Consider the following 20,952-nt stretch of genomic DNA (forward strand, 5'->3'; position numbering starts at 1 on the left):
TGGTCTATGGCGGAAAGGCCCACACTATTGATTCCCTCGAAGTCTGTGTGGTTTTCAATAATTTATTGCTGTATTTCCCGTAGTGTAATGGCATTGTTTTGACGGACAATGTCAACTACAATGGCCTCCTGCTGGGGTGTGAACATGGGTGGCCTCCCACCCCCGTACGGCAGTCTTGCAATTCTGCAAAAAGAGAATGTGCAAAATATAATGTAATGTTCTGAAATATATACAGTATACAGTAGTACTGTAAACTTTCAGTGATAAAACAGTACAGTAAAGTAGACTGTACCTGTTCTCATGTCTGAATCTCCGGATTATGGTTGGACACAGAGAATCGACTGATGTTTGGCTGGACTCTTTGGCCTGCCTCCCTCATGGTCATGCCATGCACCAGTACATGGTCGATGATGGTAGCCAGAATTTCATCAGAAATTGCCACTCTTCGTCTTCCTCTCCCTCCTCTTCCTCTGCCTCCTTCTTGTCCTCCGCCTCTACCTCCTCTTACACGCAATCGTCCTCTGTGTCTCTGATCCATTGTTGTCATGAGCTTGCAGGACCAACCTGTTTGCATGCTGAACTGGCTTATATTGGTTGTCATGTTGTCATGACATGATGAGAAACAAGTGTGATCAATTTTGAATCATTGTGTTCAATGGATGACACGTGTTTCATTTGTGTTCATATTTTGCCACTTGTTGTTACCATTATGCATCACAAGTGCATCACAGTGACAACTGTGTTTTATTGCATGAGAATGTGTTTAGAGTTTTGCAAAAGAAAGGACTGAGATCTGCAAATATGCAAATAGTGTTTTACTAGGTGAAGATAGTTTATGGTTTTGTCAAAATGATGCTCAATTCAGTGAATGAGTTTAGACAACTGAGCAATTGATTCACACAACAGGAATTAGAAAGAAGAAAGAAACCTTTATTTGTCACATGCACACTGAAATTCATCCTCTGCATTTAACCCATCTGAAGCAGTGAACACACACACACACTCAGAGCAGTGGGCAGCCACACCAAAGCGCCTGGGGAGCAGTCAGGGGTCAGGTACCTTGCTCAAGGGCACCTCAGCTCAAGGGCACCTCAGCTCAAGGGCACCTCAGCCCACCCCACGTCAACCTAACTGCATGTCTTTGGATTGTGGGGGAAACCAGAGCACCCGGAGGAAACCCACGCAGACAGCATGCAAACTCCACACAGAAAGGCCCTCGCCGACCGCTGGGTTCGAACCCGGAACCTTCTTGCTGTGAGGCGACCGTGCTAACCACTACACCGTCGTGTTTTAGCAATTCAGAAAAACTGTAATTGCAATTATGCAAATTTGGGTAGAAGCTATATGCACCCCAGGCAGACCTATCTTCCTGCCAAAAAGAATAAAAATCAGTGAAGAATTGAGAAAGAAGAATCGAGTTTCATGAAATGTGGATGATGCTGGATGGACAACACATGATGGCATAAACTCATCACCTGTTGGCCGGATGAGCTAACAAGGAGGACTCATGGTGCACTGTCAGAAATAGGGGTACAGGAGGAGTCCATTTCTGTCCCCTAAGGTACAATCTACACTATTGTACCCCTTAGGTCTCATTATTGGACCTCAAGGTAACTACTGTATGTGTACCTTCTAAGAGCCAAAAAGGTCCATATATATTCCTAAGTTGCATATAAAGGGTACAAATAAGTACTTTAGAGGGTCCTGCCCCAGTGACAAGCCATTGTACAACTAAAGGTACAGTGATGTACTTTATTTTCTGAGCATGTGGACAGGAAGAATCGGTCCAAAGCGTGGCTTCATTTTACAAGAAATATGACAACAGTGCTATTTGAAATGTTTGTAAAATTATTATTTCATATTAAGGTGGAAACACAAGCGATACAGTACCAGAATGAGTAAGTGTGTCCAATTTTTTGGCTGGGACTATATGCTGAACCATCTTTTAACACAACATGGGCTAAAATTCCAGGAATGTCATGTATTTGACACTCTAGGCACAAGGGTCACTGCTTTCCACCCAAGCAGCATGTCCATTACCGAGGGCAGATAGAATGTTGTAAAAACATTAGTGCCACACAAGGAGTTTAGATTTGGTTCAAGCGTATTCCCTTTTGAAAAGGAGTATTGTAATTTATTTAAATGTTCCTAGGCATACATCCATATTTTTCTCTAGAATAATTGTTTATTTTATCAGTCAGTATTATATTTGTTTCCCAAATATTATCCTTTAAAGGAAAGGAATTTATTTTTTGTAATTTATTTTAACATGTTCAAATGTTATTAGGCAGACATTCTAAGCTGTGTTCAGACTCCAAGATAATAAAACAGCTGCACTGATGCTGAAAACCTGTTGAATTGGAGCCATAAGCAGAATTGATAATGGCATTGGGATCGATAAAATCATTATCAATTCCCTTCCCTGGTGAAAATGCCTGCCTCTATTTTGCATTCTTTTCTAATTTAATACACTGATTTCCACTGCAAATTATATTATTGACAACAACTTGAGTGAAAAGTCGAATTTCAGAGTTTCTTAGTATTTGTTGTACCCTTTCTGTTTTCGTGTTACTGTGTGCTTGAGCGGGCATGGACTCCACAAATTTGTGCAAAACCTCATGATCCATTTTATATAAAATCCATCAGCATGTCATCTGAGTATGTGTTTCAGTAGAAGAGATTGGATATGAGGAAAATCTGACCTTTTGTACAAAGCACTTAATATGGTCATTCGTCCTAAGTATGACTTTAAACTGCAACTGGTGGTGAGTCTCAGGTCCAGGAGGACTTGAATATTGGGGAAAGTGGAGTTACCCCTTAATCACCATTGCTCCCAGGTCTACTCTGACCCGGAGTGGTAGCACCTGCCTGGGTTCCAGCTATGGGTTAAATAGTACATCACCAATAAGGCGCTGGCAGCAGGGTGCTTTTCGGTGCAGTGTGGCAGATGAACCCAACAGGGTCAATGGCATACCACCAGATGGCATATGGACGAGCCACTCAAATGGCCAATGGATGGCATCAGTCAGCAAGTCAGTTGTCACTGTGAGGCAACTTCCATACCCTGTCAGGTCTGTGGCACTTTTGTGCACCACTTGGCATCAGATCTGGAGGTCCAGAGAGACAACACAATGGGGGCACAACATCGCTTATCTCACCTTACTGTGCAAGGCGCTTCACTAGGAGAGGAGAATAGTATGCGAGAGCTCATGAGGTCAGGTATTCCATGGTGGCTCGGCCGAGCCATTTGTGGTGCCGCTGCAGATGGCTCTGTCACTCTGGTGCGGGCCTCAAGGCCCGTCTGTGTTTCTGCACATCCTAATGAAGCAGTCATCATCACTAGCGATGGACAGCCGATGATGATGATGATGATTAATATGGTCAATATCACACATCTGCTTACATTTAAAAAGCAAGTCTAAGTCTAAGTCTAATTTAAATCAGGACCTAGAAATATTCATATTCAATTTTCAAGAAATTCAACAGTTACCTTCTTTGTTTGAAATATTATAAAATTCTAAAACCTTCTGTTTATTTACAATTTTAAATGAAAAAAAAATCCCAGATTTTCAATGTGGTCTCAGACTTTTGGACCCCACCGTATGTATAAAATAAAACATGTGTCTTCAGTAAAGTAAAGCTGCCTTCAAAAGTAATGATTTATTTTTTTCATGTATCACATTAAATAATTCATGGAGCAGTAAACAGTAAAACAAACCTGGAAACCATCAAATCAAATCAAATCAAATCAACTTGCTATGGTTCTATTGTCTGTGCAAGTAAAATCCCAGATAACTTCAGTGATGGTTTTTATCAGAAAATAATATTTTTTTTGAAATCATTAGACACACTAATGCAGCAGGCATTCAATAGGCATGTCAGACATTTATATAAAACATTCAAATGTCTATGGTTGGAAGGCAGCTGTGTCCCTGAACTAAAGCTACTGTGTAGTCAAAGTGAATGCATAGTCCCTAAACCACGTTTTTTCCTTTGTACAAAGCAACAATCATTATGTTGATTGACCATGTGTTTTCAAACCATAGTTGATCCAAAAGGCCATAAATTAATGGAAAATTAATAAGATCAGCTGATTTTCACAGAATCTGCTGAGACTGAACCAGAAGATCCCGAAGGGGTGTATGACGTCACAGGTGTAACAATCCAGGTATCAATTTTGTTCATGTGTGCAGCAGTGGTTAGACCAGTCTCAATATGAATCATATTTTGGAGAGAATTCTGATAGTGATTGGGATTCTTATACAGTATGTCAGATGAAGGGGCAGATGATTATCAAGGATATTCCGGAGTAAATGGTTATCTTTTCGAGCCCCCAAGAAGAGAAATAGATGCCAGTTCACTCAGTTCACGACAGTCCCACTCACCGCCGATAGCGCACCACCAGCCAGAGAGAATTGGAAACACAGATTGGTTTGTGGATTTTTATTCTAAGCTGGTCGCTGCAAAATATAGGGAAATACACTACCATTCAAAAGTTTGGGGTCACTTTGAAATGTCCTTATTTTTGAAAGAAAAGCACTGTTCTTTTCAATGAAGATCACTTTAAACTAATCAGAAATCCACTCTATACATTGCTAATGTGGTAAATGACTATTCTAGCTGCAAATGTCTGGTTTTTGGTGCAATATCTCCATAGGTGTATAGAGGCCCATTTCCAGCAACTATCACTCCAGTGTTCTAATGGTACAATGTGTTTGCTCATTGCCTCAGAAGGCTAATGGATGATCAGAAAACCCTTGTACAATCATGTTAGCACAGCTGAAAACAGTTTACCTCTTTAGAGAAGCTATAAAACTGACCTTCCTTTGAGCAAATTGAGTTTCTGGAGCATCACATTTGTGGGGTCGATTAAATGCTGAAAATGGCCAGAAAAATGTCTTGACTATATTTTCTATTCATTTTACAACTTATGGTGGTAAATAAAAGTGTGACTTTTCATGGAAAACACAAAATTGTCTGGGTGACCCCAAACTTTTGAACGGTAGTGTATTTACATGTACCTCAATAAATGAAGTAATATAATCTTTAAAACATACACATTCAGTGTAATTGCTGGAAGAAAATATGAAGTGGCTGATAACAGGGGAATCGACGAACTGTCCAAATGTCAGATCAAATGTCATTTATTAAATCAATGGGTTTCTGTTTTGCTCCAGTAATTCCCATGTGGTCATTCTGGTGGTAATGAACACTTGATGAATCAAATTTATTATTAGTAGGCCTAGTCATGTGTAGATCTATGTGCAGTAAACAGTGGGTCTAGACTCTAGTGTCCCTACTGTCTGTGCAGTTAATAACTGCATGGTGTGCAGCTGTGTATGTTATGATGTACCAGTGTATATCAGTGTACATACATGTACATGTATATATCTGATACATGTAGATCTATATTTCACCAAGCTAAATGTATTTGTAATATATGTGTATATATGGTATATTTCATGTACCACGACATGTACTAATAAATATCATAATTATAATTTTATAATAGATAGAAAAATGCAAATATTAGTGTCCATAATTTTGTGCCTTGACTCTAATACCAATGTAAATACACTACCGTTCAAAAGTTTGGGGTCACTTTGAAATTTCCTTATTTTTGAAAGAAAAGCACTGTTCTTTTCAGTGAAGATCACTTTAAACTAATCAGAAATGCACTCTATACATTGCTAATGTGGTAAATGACTATTCTAGCTAAATTCTACTAAATGTGTGGTTTTTGGTGCAATATCTCCATAGGTGTATAGAGGCCCATTTCCAGCAACTATCACTCCAGTGTTCTAATGGTACAATGTGTTTGCTCATTGCCTCAGAAGGCTAATGGATGATTAGAAAACCCTTGTACAATCATGTTAGCACAGCTGAAAACAGTTTAGCTCTTTAGAGAAGCTATAAAACTGACCTTCCTTTGAGCAGATTGAGTTTCTGGAGCATCACATTTGTGGGGTCGATTAAATGCTCAAAATGGCCAGAAAAATGTCTTGACTATATTTTCTATTCATTTTACAACTTATGGTGGTAAATAAAAGTGTGACTTTTCATGGAAAACACAAAATTGTCTGGGTGACCCCAAACTTTTGAACGGTAGTGTATATTCTAATCAATCGAGATCATTAGCTGATGGTTATTAACTGATAATAATTTAAAAAATGCATATTTACATGGAATGTCATCAACTTGTCAACAGCTCTCCTCTTCTTGACAGGGGGTGTAAGCTGTCCTGGGCTGGTGGTCTCAGATCATTTGGCACTTGGATTAGACACTGCACTGGCACATGTAGATGTCTGGATAGATGGTACACTTCCTGGTTTCAAAAGTTTTTTTTTTTCTTCTGGCCTTGTCATCTGTTCCATCAAGAACACCTGTCCTTCATAGCAGTTCTTGTCGAAATGCTGCTCACAAATTCCCACTTGACTCTTCTCCAGTGGCGACATGAAATCTGCCCGCTTCGTTTGCACAAAGTTCACCCACTCTCGCTTTAGATTAGTGTCATTTCTCAGAAATTCATGAACCGAATGTCCTGTTATATATGAATTTGAACATCCAAACACAACACAGTGCTTTCCCATCATTATTTTTGTAAGATTCCATCAACAATATCCAAATTCAGTGAGCAAACAAGCACGGAGTCGATGAATCAAAATGACCCAGATAACCAGGGTTCCACGTGTGACGTCATGCGAGATTAGCCCTGGGGCAAGGCTGCCTTTTTTCACGATCCGGATGTCGCGATTTATCGATAGTTTTGTGCTTGATAATAAAATAACAAACCATTTATATTATTTTCCCCCGGCTTTATTAATTAATTTTGGCTGTTACTAATGATATATATTCATTTTAAAGCATTACAATAAGGCATTACATACACTTTAAGGCTACAGGCAATGGAGGGTGTTCTGATCATAGAGGGGAAAAAAACCCAGCTTCACTCACAAATGTGCTGTTCATCAGGATGATCTCTGTTTCATTAGTAAGGATGTTGACCCTAATAACATGGCCATGGCGGTTCCTGTAGATGACCTCAGATTCTGAAAAAGAGAGAGAGAGATCAAGTATGTGAACAAGGACTTTCCTGAACAACTGACTTCCTGCCTCCCTCAAGCACTTTGCACGAAATCAAATTCTTTATTTAACTAGAAAATCACTCAGAGAACGCAGACCTCCGCCAAGAATCCTTTAAAAAAATCCGGGATCCAGAAGGTGATCCAGATCACTGCCAAAATGTAATGGATTGTTACTTGTGCCCAGTCACACCTCTGGAAAAAATTTCAGAGCAATCCGTTCATTACTTTTTCCGTAATGTTGCTAACAGACAGACAAACAAACAAACAAACAAACGCTACCAAAAAAACAACCTCCTTGGCAGAGGTAATAAGGCATTGTGTGTTTAAACTACATCAACTGCTTCTTCCAACACCAAGCACTGTGTGTGTGTGTGTGTGTGTGTGTGTGTGTGTGTGTGTGTGTGTGTGTGTGTGCTTCTGTGAATGTTAAAGCAAACAAAACATTTGCGTAGCTGACTCCATATATATTTTAAAAAAAGAAATTATACTGTACATGTATGTCTGTGAAGGGTCTCAGTCATCCAGGTCATCGTAAACCGTAAGTGCTAAAGAAGGCAATTATTAAAGAAGACTAAAGAAGACTCCACTATTTACTCCAGCTAAATTTTGCTTCTAAACTCAGGAACAACATTTTTTGGTTGGTGCTGACAACCTGGCATTTTTAGCCATCTCGGTTTATTTCAGGTTGACAGTGCCCGCAGTCTATTTTATTAAAACTTATGAAAAAATATCTATTCACAAAATGTAAATAATGCTAATAAGGTGGTAATAAAGAGATTGTTGTTCTTATTGTTGCCCCTTTCATGTAGGTGCAAACTAGAATAGATATTCATTTCATCTCATTATCTCTAGCCGCTTTATCCTGTTCTACAGGGTCGCAGGCAAGCTGGAGCCTATCCCAGCTGACTACGGGCGAAAGGCGGGGTACACCCTGGACAAGTCGCCAGGTCATCACAGGGCTGACACATAGACACAGACAACCATTCACACTCACATTCACACCTACGGTCAATTTAGAGTCACCAGTTAACCTAACCTGCATGTCTTTGGACTGTGGGGGAAACCGGAGCACCCGGAGGAAACCCACGCGGACACGGGGAGAACATGCAAACTCCACACAGAAAGGCCCTCGCCGGCCCCGGGGCTCGAACCCAGGACCTTCTTGCTGTGAGGCGACAGCGCTAACCACTACACCACCGTGCCGCCCAGAATAGATATTATGAAGCTCAAATTAAGACCATTTTCTTTTTTTCCTCTCACTCTTGAAACTTCATGAATTTTGATTTTGTCAAAATATTACTTTTTTAATACAAAGTAAATAAAAAAGTAAATGAGTGCAAAAGAGTAAAGCTTTTGCTGTGGAAGGCTTTATTACACACACACACACACACACACACACACACACACACACACACACACACACACACACACAGAATCACAATCCTGATCTGACCTGCATTGCAGAGGTTGAAGTTTTTACATTCAGTGCAGTTTGAGGCTTTGTGAAAGACAAGAAAGTTGTAGGCCTTCTTTAGCAACTACGGTTTACTGTACATGTAGATTTCTATTACTGGTGCTATATGGGCATGAAATATTAAAACAAATACGCAATATCCACTTTTATACTTTCTTGTCGTTCACAAAGCCTCAAACTGTACTGAATGTAAAAACTTCAACCTCCGCAATGCAGGTCAGATCAGGATTGTGATTCTGTGTGTGTGTGTGTGTGTGTGTGTGTGTGTGTGTGTGTGTGTGTGTGTGTGTGTGTGTGTGTGTGTGTGTGTGTGTGTGTGTGTTTCATAAGTTTTAATAAAATAGACTGAGGGCACTGTCAACCTGAAATAACCCTAGATGGCTAAAAATGCCAGGTTGTCAGCACCAACCAAAAAATGTTGTTCCTGAGTTCAGAAGCAAAATTTAGCTGGAGTAAATAGTGGCGTGCACTAGAGGCAGAGCTGCAGTCGATAAATCGCAGCCTGATGTAAGCATAAGAGCTTGTTCAAGACTTCAGAGACAATGAGCAGCAAAGGAGTACAGATATGCCACACGGATGGTCCAATGCTTTCCAAGAGTTAAATGCGATCCACATCTGTATATCTTTTCTCCATAAAAAAGCACACAGTCTCATTCCTTACTTTTACATCCAGTCTTTGCATGTAATTAAAATTGTCTGCATAACCCATTGCAAAATCTTGCATGTGGTATGACGGTGCGTATTTTAGGAAGTATCTTGGTTGTCAGATCTTCCTTATCACTCATGAGCACCTGTCTCTTGATAACTTCTTCAACTATATTTTCAACACCTTCAAGTCTTTCATTTTTTCCCCTTTGCCACTGTAGCCAGCTGCTTGTCCACCCTTGTTCTCAAATCTACTCGCAGACGTCTTTCTAAATTGCCCTTTTTCTGCAGCAGATGTCCAATTTTACCCAGAAAGCCTGTTTTCATTTCATCTCTTCCTAGCTCCAGAGAGACGCGTCATCCATTTTTTCCTTATTGCAGACACCGGAGCACTTTGGGTTCTTCTGAGCAATCTGATGAGGATGCTCTCCTGTGAGCAGGCGCTTTCTCCCTACTACAAACATATAATATGTATTGAATCTGCCTGATCTCACCACACTGACTGCAGCATTTCCAGAAAAAAAAAAAAAAAGTTATTCAAAGACACCTCAAAATGTAATGGTCTCACACAGGCTATTACAGATATGTACATTTTCTATTTCTGTGACACAGTGATTTTTTTCCCGAATAGACACAATGCGATATTTAAAATGTCACTCTATAAAAAAGATAAGTACAACTGTAGATCATAACACCTTAGCACGACATATCATTTTGCCCTTTAGATAAGGAAAATAGTCAGTTCTTGGGATGATGACAGTAAAAGCAACTAGCTTTAAGTACAACAGCAGCTCTTAATCAAGGAAGCTGCATGACACCGTAATCAGGCGCAGAGCTGATAGATCACGACTGATCGCACACACAGGAACCCGACTGTTTCACAAGCTACCATTAGGAAAGACGTACAGCTCCATCAGAAAATGCACCACATGCCACCTGAACAGATGTAAGATAAGATAACACTGTATTAATCCCCAGGCGGGGAAATTTGATACTGTTTTTATGTACTTCATAACAACGGTGTCTAAGATCACATAAAAAGTCACACAAGACTAAGGGCCCGTTTACACGAGGACGCTGTCGGGTAAAAACGACTAAATATTTTATCGGAAGTGCCTTTCGTCTACACGGGGACGGCGTTTCCGAGGCTGAAAAACGGAAAAAATTGAAAACGCCTTCCAGAGTGGATAAGTTAAAAACAGCCCCCGTTGCATATCCATCTAAACTACCCAATACGCGAAACTCTGCTCGGATCTGCTCACGTCGGGTACGCGTTTATGTCATACATATGTCATATACTGTACATGCCAGCCCGGGAAGTAAGAAAGTAAGTAAAAAAGTAAGAGCATGTCTGATTACATCGATCCAACGGACCTTCAAGCTGCTCTGGCAGCTTTAATAAACGTCCAGGAGTCCTTCGAACATCTATACCGAATCTGCACATATACCGTTAATGAACAGAGGCGGGTATAGTATGCTCTTACTTTTTTTACTTACTTTCTTACTTACCATAGCCAGAGTAGTCAAAGTTTTCGTGGCGCAGATGTGCAGATCAGACAAGACGGAAGACGTTGCGCATGCGTGCAGACATAGCGGAGGTCTTTCACAGCACCACCTAGCCGCCTGGCATGCACATCCAATTGAATTCCACACATTTATGCGTCACCGTATAGACGCAGATTTCCTCCTTGAAAACGGTCGTGTAGACGCGGAAAAAAGTGAGAACGAAAACGGTTTTGCGTTTTTGTTTCAGACCGTCCCCGTGTAAAGTGGGCCTAACTGAAAATGAATGGAAACCACCTCATGGATAAGGACTAACACATAATGCATAACTACTACTTACCAAAACTGCACCCAATATTTACATGGAATATGTTTATGATTTGTGCAAAGGCAAATCCCAGATAGTTATCACTTTTGTAGTGCTGCACTGAGACTTGTGTTTTATCTAAAGCCCGACGCACATGGATGATTTTCCGTCGCTTGGGTGTGCAACTTTTTGATGCAAGAAAAAATTGCTTTGTTTGGGGATATTTGCAATGGTGATTTTTCGTTGCTTGCGATAGATTGCAGGTATCAAGTATGCTTGATATTCTGCGACAAAAAAAAAATCACCAGTCACTGAATTGCTGCAGAGATATTGCCATGTGTGCATCTTTGCAATAACAAAACAATCACCTCCAAAGGCTAAGCCAATCCCCGTCCGCGAAGTAGTCACGTGATTTCCACGTGACTTGTATCCCCCTCGGCAAATCGCCCATTGGTCACAGATAACACGCACATGCAGCTACCCGAGAGGGGAAATTTGTGTCCAAAAATCGCAATATGCTTGTGACGAGAAGTTGCCCGTATGCGCTGGGCTTAAAATATGCTTAACTACGAGTTAAAGTGTGCAATAAAGCTAGTCCTTTGTAGTTGTCACTTTGTACTTATCACACTTTACCATGCTATTGGTCCTGTACAAATTCTTTAGCTTGTAATGTCATATTTAATACAACCCCAATTTCAAAAAAGTTGGGATGCTGTGTAACCTGTAAATATAAACAGAATGCGATAATTTGCAAATCATGGAAACCCTATATTTCACTGAAAATAGTACAAAGACAACATATCAAATGTTAAAACTGAGAAATGTTATTGTTTTTTGAAATATATGCTCATTTTGATTGATTGATTGATTGATTGATTGATTGATTGATTGATTGATTGATTGATTGATTGATTGCGAACAGTAAAGAAGATATAAAAACAAACAAAAAAAACAACAAAAAATAAAAAATGCAATCATCAAAACATCATCATAAACAAACAGAATAGCGTAGCCACAAGGCAATAACATAATAATGTTCGGAAAGGATTAGGAAGAGGTAAATAACTTATCAAATCCTAACCATCTATACCACCGTTAATCAAATGTCACTTTCCACCATAATAAACTATATATACAAAAGAAAGCAAAATCAACAAAAAAAATATACCAACATACCAAGACATACCAACATGGTATAATATCGACCAAATCAAATCATATATACAAATACTTATGTTACGCATATATACACACATACAATATATATATATACATATATACATCCATACATACACAGACACCCATATCATAATTATGCATATTATGCTTATATATTATATACAATTATAATATAGAAAGGCCCTTATATATGCTTATATATTATATACAATTATGCATATATATATATATATATATATATATATATATATATATATATATATATATATATATATATATATATATATATATATATATATATAATGCATAATTGTATATAATATATAAGCATATATAAGGGCCTTTCTGTGCGGAGTTTGCATGTTCTCCCCGTGTCCCCGTGGGTTTCCTCCGGGTGCTCCGGTTTCCCCCAAAGACATGCAGGTTAGGTTAACTGGTGACTCTAAATTGACCATAGGTGTGAATGGTTGTCTGTGTCTATGTGTCAGCCCTGTGATGACCTGGCCCCTTGTCCAGGGTGTACCCCGCCTTTCACCCGTAGTCAGCTGGGATAGGCTCCAGCTTGCCTGAGACCCTGTAGAACAGGATAAAGCAGCTAGAGATAATGAGATGAGATGAGTTTCAACATTTGATATGTTGTCTGTGTACTATGTTCAATGAAATATAGGGTTTCCATGATTTGCAAATTATCACATTCTGTTTTGATTTATGTTTTATACAGTGTCCCAACTTTTTTTTGGAGTTGGGGTTCTAAATGTACAGTGTTTAGAATGTTTGGATGGATGTAAATGACGTCTATTGAAAGTTTTGGCACTGGTTTGCCAAGTAAGGAATGAAAAACTTTGGAGTCTGCTGTTACAAGAAATTATTACATGGCTTTATTGAATACTCGATTCTGATTGGTCAATTACGGTCTGTCGTTCTATGGTCTGTTATTTCTGTATAACAGACCATTGCTGTGTATAACAGACTGTTGCTCTGGATCATGTCATCCATCCATCCATTATCTGTAGCCGCTTATCTTGTTGTTGCAGGCAAGCTGGAGCCTATCCCAGCTGACTATGGACGAGAGGAAGGGTACACCCTGGACAAGTCGCCAGGTACCATGTCATTAACTCAAGCAATAAAATCATTTTAAAATTAATAAAATAATTTTAAATCAATATTTTGTGCCAATTTATGATTTATTTAGTAAGTAACCATGTAATAACCAGGATAATATACAGCAAATGGGTCATTACCATGAAATAAATCCCTTCAGGGTGATTCAAATCCCCTCCACTTCACACCAGGGACTGAATCACCCTGTCAGGGTTTATTTCACAATAATGACCGGCTCACTTTACATTCTCCCTTACGGTGTGATGCAGCTTGATGTCAAGAGCAGTTACTGTTACCACCTCATAGTTGATTATTTTCCAATAACATCATGTGCAGACGTGTTTTATTCCTCTTATAGCAAAAGCAATTTGTCAAAAAATTATTTTGCTATTTTTCTTTATTAATGAAGGATATCATATTTGTGTTAGCAATAAATAGTTTTATCATTCATATTATTTTATGCCGTTTTGATTGGCTGAACAAACTGCAAATAACTACCTACAAATAATGTTCTGCTCATGTGCAGTTTCTTCACACTTTTATATTTTAAGTTCTATGAGATGTGCATAAAACAGTGATTGCATCTGATTTATTTGTTATCGTTTGACTCGTTGCGCAAAATTTATAGTCAGTATTTGAAAAATAATTTGAATGATAAAGCAATTATTGAACTCAGTTTTCACAAAACATCATGATTTGTTAGTGTCTTGCAAGCACTAGTCTCAGCATCAGTAATAATTGCTTGCTCATCACCAACAAATCATGCTAGTTTGTTCAACCTTGTCCAATAATAATAATAATAATAATAATAATAATAATAATAATGGGCGGCACGGTGGTGTAGTGGTTAGCGCTGTCGCCTCACAGCAAGAAGGTCCAGGTTCAAGCCCCGTGACCAGCGAGGGCCTTTCTGTGCGGAGTTTGCATGTTCTCCCCGTGTCCGTGTGGGTTTCCTCCGGGTGCTCCGGTTTCCCCCACAGTCCAAAGACATGCAGGTTAGGTTAACTGGTGACTCTAAATTGACCGTAGGTGTGAATGTGAGTGTGAATGGTTGTCTGTGTCTATGTGTCAGCCCTGTGATGACCTGGCGACTTGTCCAGGGTGTACCCCGCCTTTCGCCCGTAGTCAGCTGGGATAGGCTCCAGCTTGCCTGCGACCCTGTAGAAGGATAAAGCGGCTAGAGATAATGTGATGTGTGATGTGTGAATTTTAAATCAATATTTTGTGCCAATTTATGATTTATTTAGTAAGTAACCATGTAATAACCAGGATAATATACAGCAAATGGGTCATTACCATGAAATAAATCCCTTCAGGGTGATTCAAATCCCCTCCACTTCACACCAGGGACTGAATCACCCTGTCAGGGTTTATTTCACAATAATGACCGGCTCACTTTACATTCTCCCTTACGGTGTGATGCAGCTTGATGTCAAGAGCAGTTACTGTTACCACCTCATAGTTGATTATTTTCCAATAACATCATGTGCAGACGTGTTTTATTCCTCTTATAGCAAAAGCAATTTGTCAAAAAATTATTTTGCTATTTTTCTTTATTAATGAAGGATATCATATTTGTGTTAGCAATAAATAGTTTTATCATTCATATTATTTTATGCCGTTTTGATTGGCTGAACAAACTGCAAATAACTACCTACAAATAATGTTCTGCTCATGTGCAGTTTCTTCACACTTTTATATTTTAAGTTCTATGAGATGTGCATAAAACAGTGATTGCATCTGATTTATTTGTTATCGTTTGACTCGTTGCGCAAAATTTATAGTCAGTATTTGAAAAATAATTTGAATGATAAAGCAATTATTGAACTCAGTTTTCACAAAACATCATGATTTGTTAGTGTCTTGCAAGCACTAGTCTCAGCATCAGTAATAATTGCTTGCTCATCACCAACAAATCATGTTAGTTTGTTCAACCTTGTCCAATAATAATAATAATAATAATAATAATAATAATAATAATGGGCGGCACGGTGGTGTAGTGGTTAGCGCTGTCGCCTCACAGCAAGAAGGTCCAGGTTCGAGCCCCGTGACCGGCGAGGGCCTTTCTGTGCGGAGTTTGCATGTTCTCCCCGTGTCCGCGTGGGTTTCCTCCGGGTGCTCCGGTTTCCCCCGCAGTCCAAAGACATGCAGGTTAGGTTAACTGGTGACTCTAAATTGACCGTAGGTGTGAATGTGAGTGTGAATGGTTGTCTGTGTCTATGTGTCAACCCTGTGATGACCTGGTGACTTGTCCAGGGTGTACCCCGCCTTTCGCCCGTAGTCAGCTGGGATAGACTCCAGCTTGCCTGTGACCCTGTAGAACAGGACAAAGTGGCTAGAGATAATGAGATGAGATGATATGAATAATAATAATAATAATAATAAAGAAATGCCTCTACAAAAGTCACCGAAAAGCTGTAAAAATATAAAAACCTGGAGATAGAGATAAATTGGATGTGGAGACTTTGCCAGTTGTAATAGGAGCCCTAGGGCTTGTGAAAAAAGGTATGGATACATACATCACCAAAATTCCTGGCAGAAACGACATTCAAGAAATCCAGAAGATTGTCTTACTAAGATCAGCTCATATCCTGAGGAGAGTGCTTTCCATTTAACTCCAGTCCCTCAAGGGACCTCAGGTCCACGGGTTGGACCCAGTCCCTGAGGTAAAATAACAAAACGGAAGAAGGAAAACAACAATAATAATAATCCATAGAAAGTTTTTAAAACTTTTTTGCTGCACAAAATTCTTGGGCATACCCAAGCTTTCAACTCCTTCAGGAGCCTTCATCAGGGATTATTATTACATTGAAGATTTTCATCTATACAGCAATCAATTCTATAGAAAGGTTTAAAAACTTTTTGCTGTAGAAAATTCTTGGACATACCCAAGCATTCAACTCCTTCAGGAGTCTTCATCAGGGATGGGAAGTGACATCATTCCTTCGAGCATGCAGTGTGCATGCCCGATAAAATATTGTCCCAAACTGCTGGTAGTTGATTACCCCCCTGATATTGGATCAAGATCTAGACTGGTTTAGATAGGGCGTGAAGGAGGCCATTCAAATTAGGACCCACAGACCCTCCCTAAACAAGGACGGGGGGAGGTATCAACTACCAGCAGTTTGGGACAATATTTTATCGGGCATGCACACTGCATGCTCGAAGGAATGATGTCACTTCCCAATCCTGATGAAGGCTCCTGAAGGAGTTGAAAACTTGGGTATGTCCACACTGTAAAATATAATAAGTTGACTTTACTTAAAAAAAATATGCAAAGTCGTTGCCTCAAAAAAAGTCATTTATGTTGATTTAGATAAATTAGATTGGGTTAACTTATTTTTTGTGAGTTTGCAGTACTCAAATTAACTTAGATTAGTTTGATTACATTAACTTATTTATTTTGAGTTTGCAGTACTCACATAAACTTATATTAATTTGATTACATTAACTTATTTATTGTGAATTTGCAGTACAAGTTAATGTAATCAAAATTATATAAGATGAGTACTGCAAACTCACAATAAATAAGTTAATGTAATCAAATTAATATAAGTTTGTGAGTACTGCAAACTCAAAATAAATAAGTTAATGTAATCAAACTAATCTAAGTTAATTTGAGTACTGCAAACTCACAAAAAATAAGTTAACCCAATCTAATTATCTAAATCAACATAAATGACTTTTTTTGAGGCAACGACTTTGCATATTTTTTTTAAGTAAAGTCAACTTATTATATTTTACAGTGCAAGAATTTTCTACAGCAAAAAGTTTTTAAACCTTTCTACGGAATTGATTGCTGTATAGATGAAAATCTTCAATGTAATAATAATAATAATTATTATTATTATTATTATTAATTTAAATATTAAATAGTTATATTTAATGTTGTGTTAGTTCCTATTATTGAGCATTCAACAGAGTTGTGGTATTTGTTAAACTGAAGCATATTCTGGCAGTTTAGAGGATAAAAAAAATTCAATTCTGATTCAGATTCACATAGCACAAAGATTTGAAGAGGTGTACAAATACTACCCAGGTGGTATAAACCTTCACCAAACCTTCATGTTCGGCTTCCTGTTTCAGCTCCTACCTGGCATTTCTCTTGATCACTTGTCTCTTGTTATTTTCTCACTGTGTCTTCTCAATCTATGGTATCGACTATAAAAGCTATTTCTTTGGAGTCAAAACAGATAGAGACAAATTATGTTACTTATATTTGTACACAAACAGCTCTGTAGTCTGGTTTTAAGGTACAAATCTGTGCAAGCATTCAATTCAACATGACTGGATGCCTTTCTGCCTTAATACAATCTTAGTAGGCAGTATTTTTTTTTTTACCGTACCTCACCCAGGACGGAGTCCACCAGGGGGCGAGGTATTGTTTTTGGTCAGGTTTCTCATCTCATCTCATCTCATTATCTGTAGCCGCTTTATCCTGTTCTACAGGGACGCAGGCAAGCTGGAGCCTATCCCAGCTGACTACGGGCGAAAGGCGGGGTACACCCTGGACAAGTCGCCAGGTCATCACAGGGCTGACACACAGACACAGACAACCATTCACACTCACATTCACACCTACGGTCAATTTAGAGTCGCCAGTTAACCTAACCTGCATGTCTTTGGACTGTGGGGGAAACCGGAGCACCCGAAGGAAACCCACGCGGACACGGGGAGAACATGCAAACTCCGCACAGAAAGGCCCTCGCCAGCCACGGGGCTCGAACCCGGACCTTCTTGCTGTGAGGCAACAGCGCTAACCACTACACCACCGTGCCGCCCAGTCAGGTTTCTTTGTTTGTTTATTTCTTTGTTTTTTTGTTAACGATATTATGGGAAATCGGCTGGATCAGTTTTCATGAAACTTTCAGGATAGATGGGCATTGGTCTCAAATAGAATCTCCAACATTTTGAGGGTCATCCAGTCAAGGTCACCAAAAAGGTCAAAATCAGGGCTTTGAACCGGTTCAAGGAACGAAAACGAAAACCGGGAACTTTTTCTATTTCACATGGAACAGAAACGAAACCAGAAACTTTATTATTTTTTATGTTCCGGAACAGAAACGCTTATTAAAAATAATGGTAACCGGTTAATACTGGTTTTTATTTCGTTCCTCAAAGTTTCTGTAGCCTACAAATAGTCATTCTTCTCCTGCGCAAGTTTCTATGACCCGCTGGGGTTCACTTCCTGTGTGATGTTCGCTGATTGAATGGAGAGAGCGGGAAGGTGGACTACTAGTGAGTAAGTGCATTACTGAGTGTCTGAGCAAAGAAGAGCCTGAACGATGCAACCTCCCTATTGGCTGTTTGTAAAAATGTATCAATTGTTGCCCTTCCCACGGGAATCATCGCGGGCTCGAGAGACGAGACCTGACGAGTTAGTTCGTTGGTAGCAGAACAAAATGTCTGGACACAAATCGGGTTTTCAGAAAAGGAAAGAAAATAAATGGAGGGTCAAAAATACAAAAAAGGAGGCAGAAAATGCAAAACGAGTTTTAAGGTAGGACAAATGGTTACTTTTCTGAGGCAGCCCGCTGTGGCTGCCTGCAGGCTTATTTATTATAGCCCATTTAGTTAAAATAGTTGATATAAAATGTTTATAGTTATAGTTATGTGATGGTTGTCCTGATTTAGACTGTTTTTGTTTTTTTTTTTTGGGGGGGGGGGGGGGGGTTGCGCGATGTTGCACCCGGGTCCAGATTAGGGCAGAACCGGCCCTGGCTACATTTCAAGTGTAGTTTGTTTTATGTATGTATGTACTTGCATAGATGTATACTTGGTCTTCCAATATGGCGCCTAACAAAATCTCGCGGCGCGGTGACGTCATGCGGTAGCCCTCTATAGGGCCTGACTCGCCTTTGGTAACACACTAAACGAATTATCTTTCATTTTTGGCACTTTTTCTGTTTGTGTAGATGGGAAGACATACTGAGAATCCAAATCGCCAACATTTGAAATAATAATTGTTTTGAATTATTTCTTGTCTTATTTAATGAAGGTTGTAATAGAATTAGCCTACTTTTGGCTTAAGCTGGATGAGACAGAGACATAATTTTATAGCCATTTGTTAAACAGCTGACAGGGAACGTAATTAACTGTTCCCGGAACTAAATTTTTTTGTTCTAACCGGTTCGGGAACGTCTATTTAATGGTGGAACCCAAAACCGGAAACGTTAAAATTCCGTTTCTGTTCGGAACGAACCAATAGGAAAAAAATTCCGGTTCAAAGCCCTGGTCAAAATCATTTTTGTTGTAGCTCCTCCCTCATATACAGGTGCTAGCCATTATGTCATTGTGCTGTAAGAATGTAAGAGTGTAACAGTTGTACACTGCGCATGCGCATACACGTGTTCTGATTAAAATGGCCAGTGAGAGTATACAATTCGGTTCACCATTCGAAATAAATGGACTAGACTAAAGAAATCGCTTTTGGACATGTTTATACTTATTACAGAGGGAAAGTGTGTTCCACTGAGCTCTAGCGCCAGGCCATTTCCGGGAAATAAGAATTTCGGTCATGGCGACAGCGTGTGTATGTCAGCCTCAGTTTGAAGATTTCAGTTTCGAAAACTGTAAGAGGTAAGAGTAGAATAATATAAAGTACAGACCATATACCATATACTTGGTATATTTTACTTCTGTGATTTTAAAATTGTTCACTTTTGGATTACGCTTCATTTTTGTGGCTACTGCCTCAAAAAGTAAATATATATGTTATATTTACTGTATGGACATGGTATCAGAAAACTATTTTATTTATAAGCGGTAGCCACATGTACCGATAGGGTACCTATTTTTTTCGTGCTATCTTCCTTCATATTCATCATAAGTGCTACCGGACGAGGTTTGTTTTGCCTGGCAACACTTGTATTTTTAAGTTTACATTTAGGACACAACCTATCATAGTGTTACTGCTGTAGCTCTGAATTGTGCTGCCAGTCAGACTTGGTTATTTGTTCACAGATCTCCCAGTCTCAGGTCATATTTGTATTTGGAGTGTTTTCTGGTTTCGACCCCACCCTGTCTATTTGGATTATGGATCAGTCTGTGATTACTGTATGCCTACAACATGTCACCTGCTGTGAATTTTGACTATGATTTGTAGAACAGCCCAAATCAACAAACTCTGCAATTACATCGACCCATAACTGGCACTTGTGTTTCAGATGATAAGCTATATGTAGAATGGATCAGTAGCTGAATTAATACATCATTGTTCAACTTAAAGTAATGGTCTGTTTGTTTGGCTTCTTGCTTATTTTCACTGAGTAATAGTAACCTGTCAAAACTGCGGATTACTGATGGAGGAAAGCAGAATTTCAAAGTGCACATTAGATTTCTACCAACGTAGTGCAGTTACTCAGTGCCTCTGGCATACTATACATGGTCAGTAGTCCAAAAGAGAGCACCTGCTCTCACAGTACGGGAAGAAGTGACCTAGTTCCTTTCTCATTGGTTATATGAAATACTTGTTAGGACTGTAGACATAGATCAATGCTTTCTTCCTGCTCACTGCATATATTGGTCCACAAGTTCCCACGATTGATTAATGTCACTGTGATTGACAGGAGAGAATGTCATCCCAATGACAAATGCCATCTCTCCAAACCAGAAAGCACAAATAATTCTTCTCCCAAAAATAGCATTAAAGCTTTTAT

General features: G+C 39.2%; 1 protein-coding gene across 1 annotated transcript in view; it reads right to left on the reverse strand.

Moving 5' to 3' along the window:
- LOC132891963 (inactive dipeptidyl peptidase 10-like) overlaps window positions 1-20,952 on the reverse strand; it is a 129,871-nt gene that overhangs the window by 77,657 nt on the left and 31,262 nt on the right. Inside the window, exon 3 of the mRNA XM_060930142.1 lies at window positions 6,955-7,049. Within this exon, the coding sequence (XP_060786125.1) occupies window positions 6,955-7,049 (95 nt within the window). The remainder of the gene's footprint in view (window positions 1-6,954; window positions 7,050-20,952) is intronic.

This window comes from Neoarius graeffei, chromosome 9, assembly GCF_027579695.1.
Source record: "Neoarius graeffei isolate fNeoGra1 chromosome 9, fNeoGra1.pri, whole genome shotgun sequence".
NCBI lineage: Eukaryota > Metazoa > Chordata > Actinopteri > Siluriformes > Ariidae > Neoarius > Neoarius graeffei.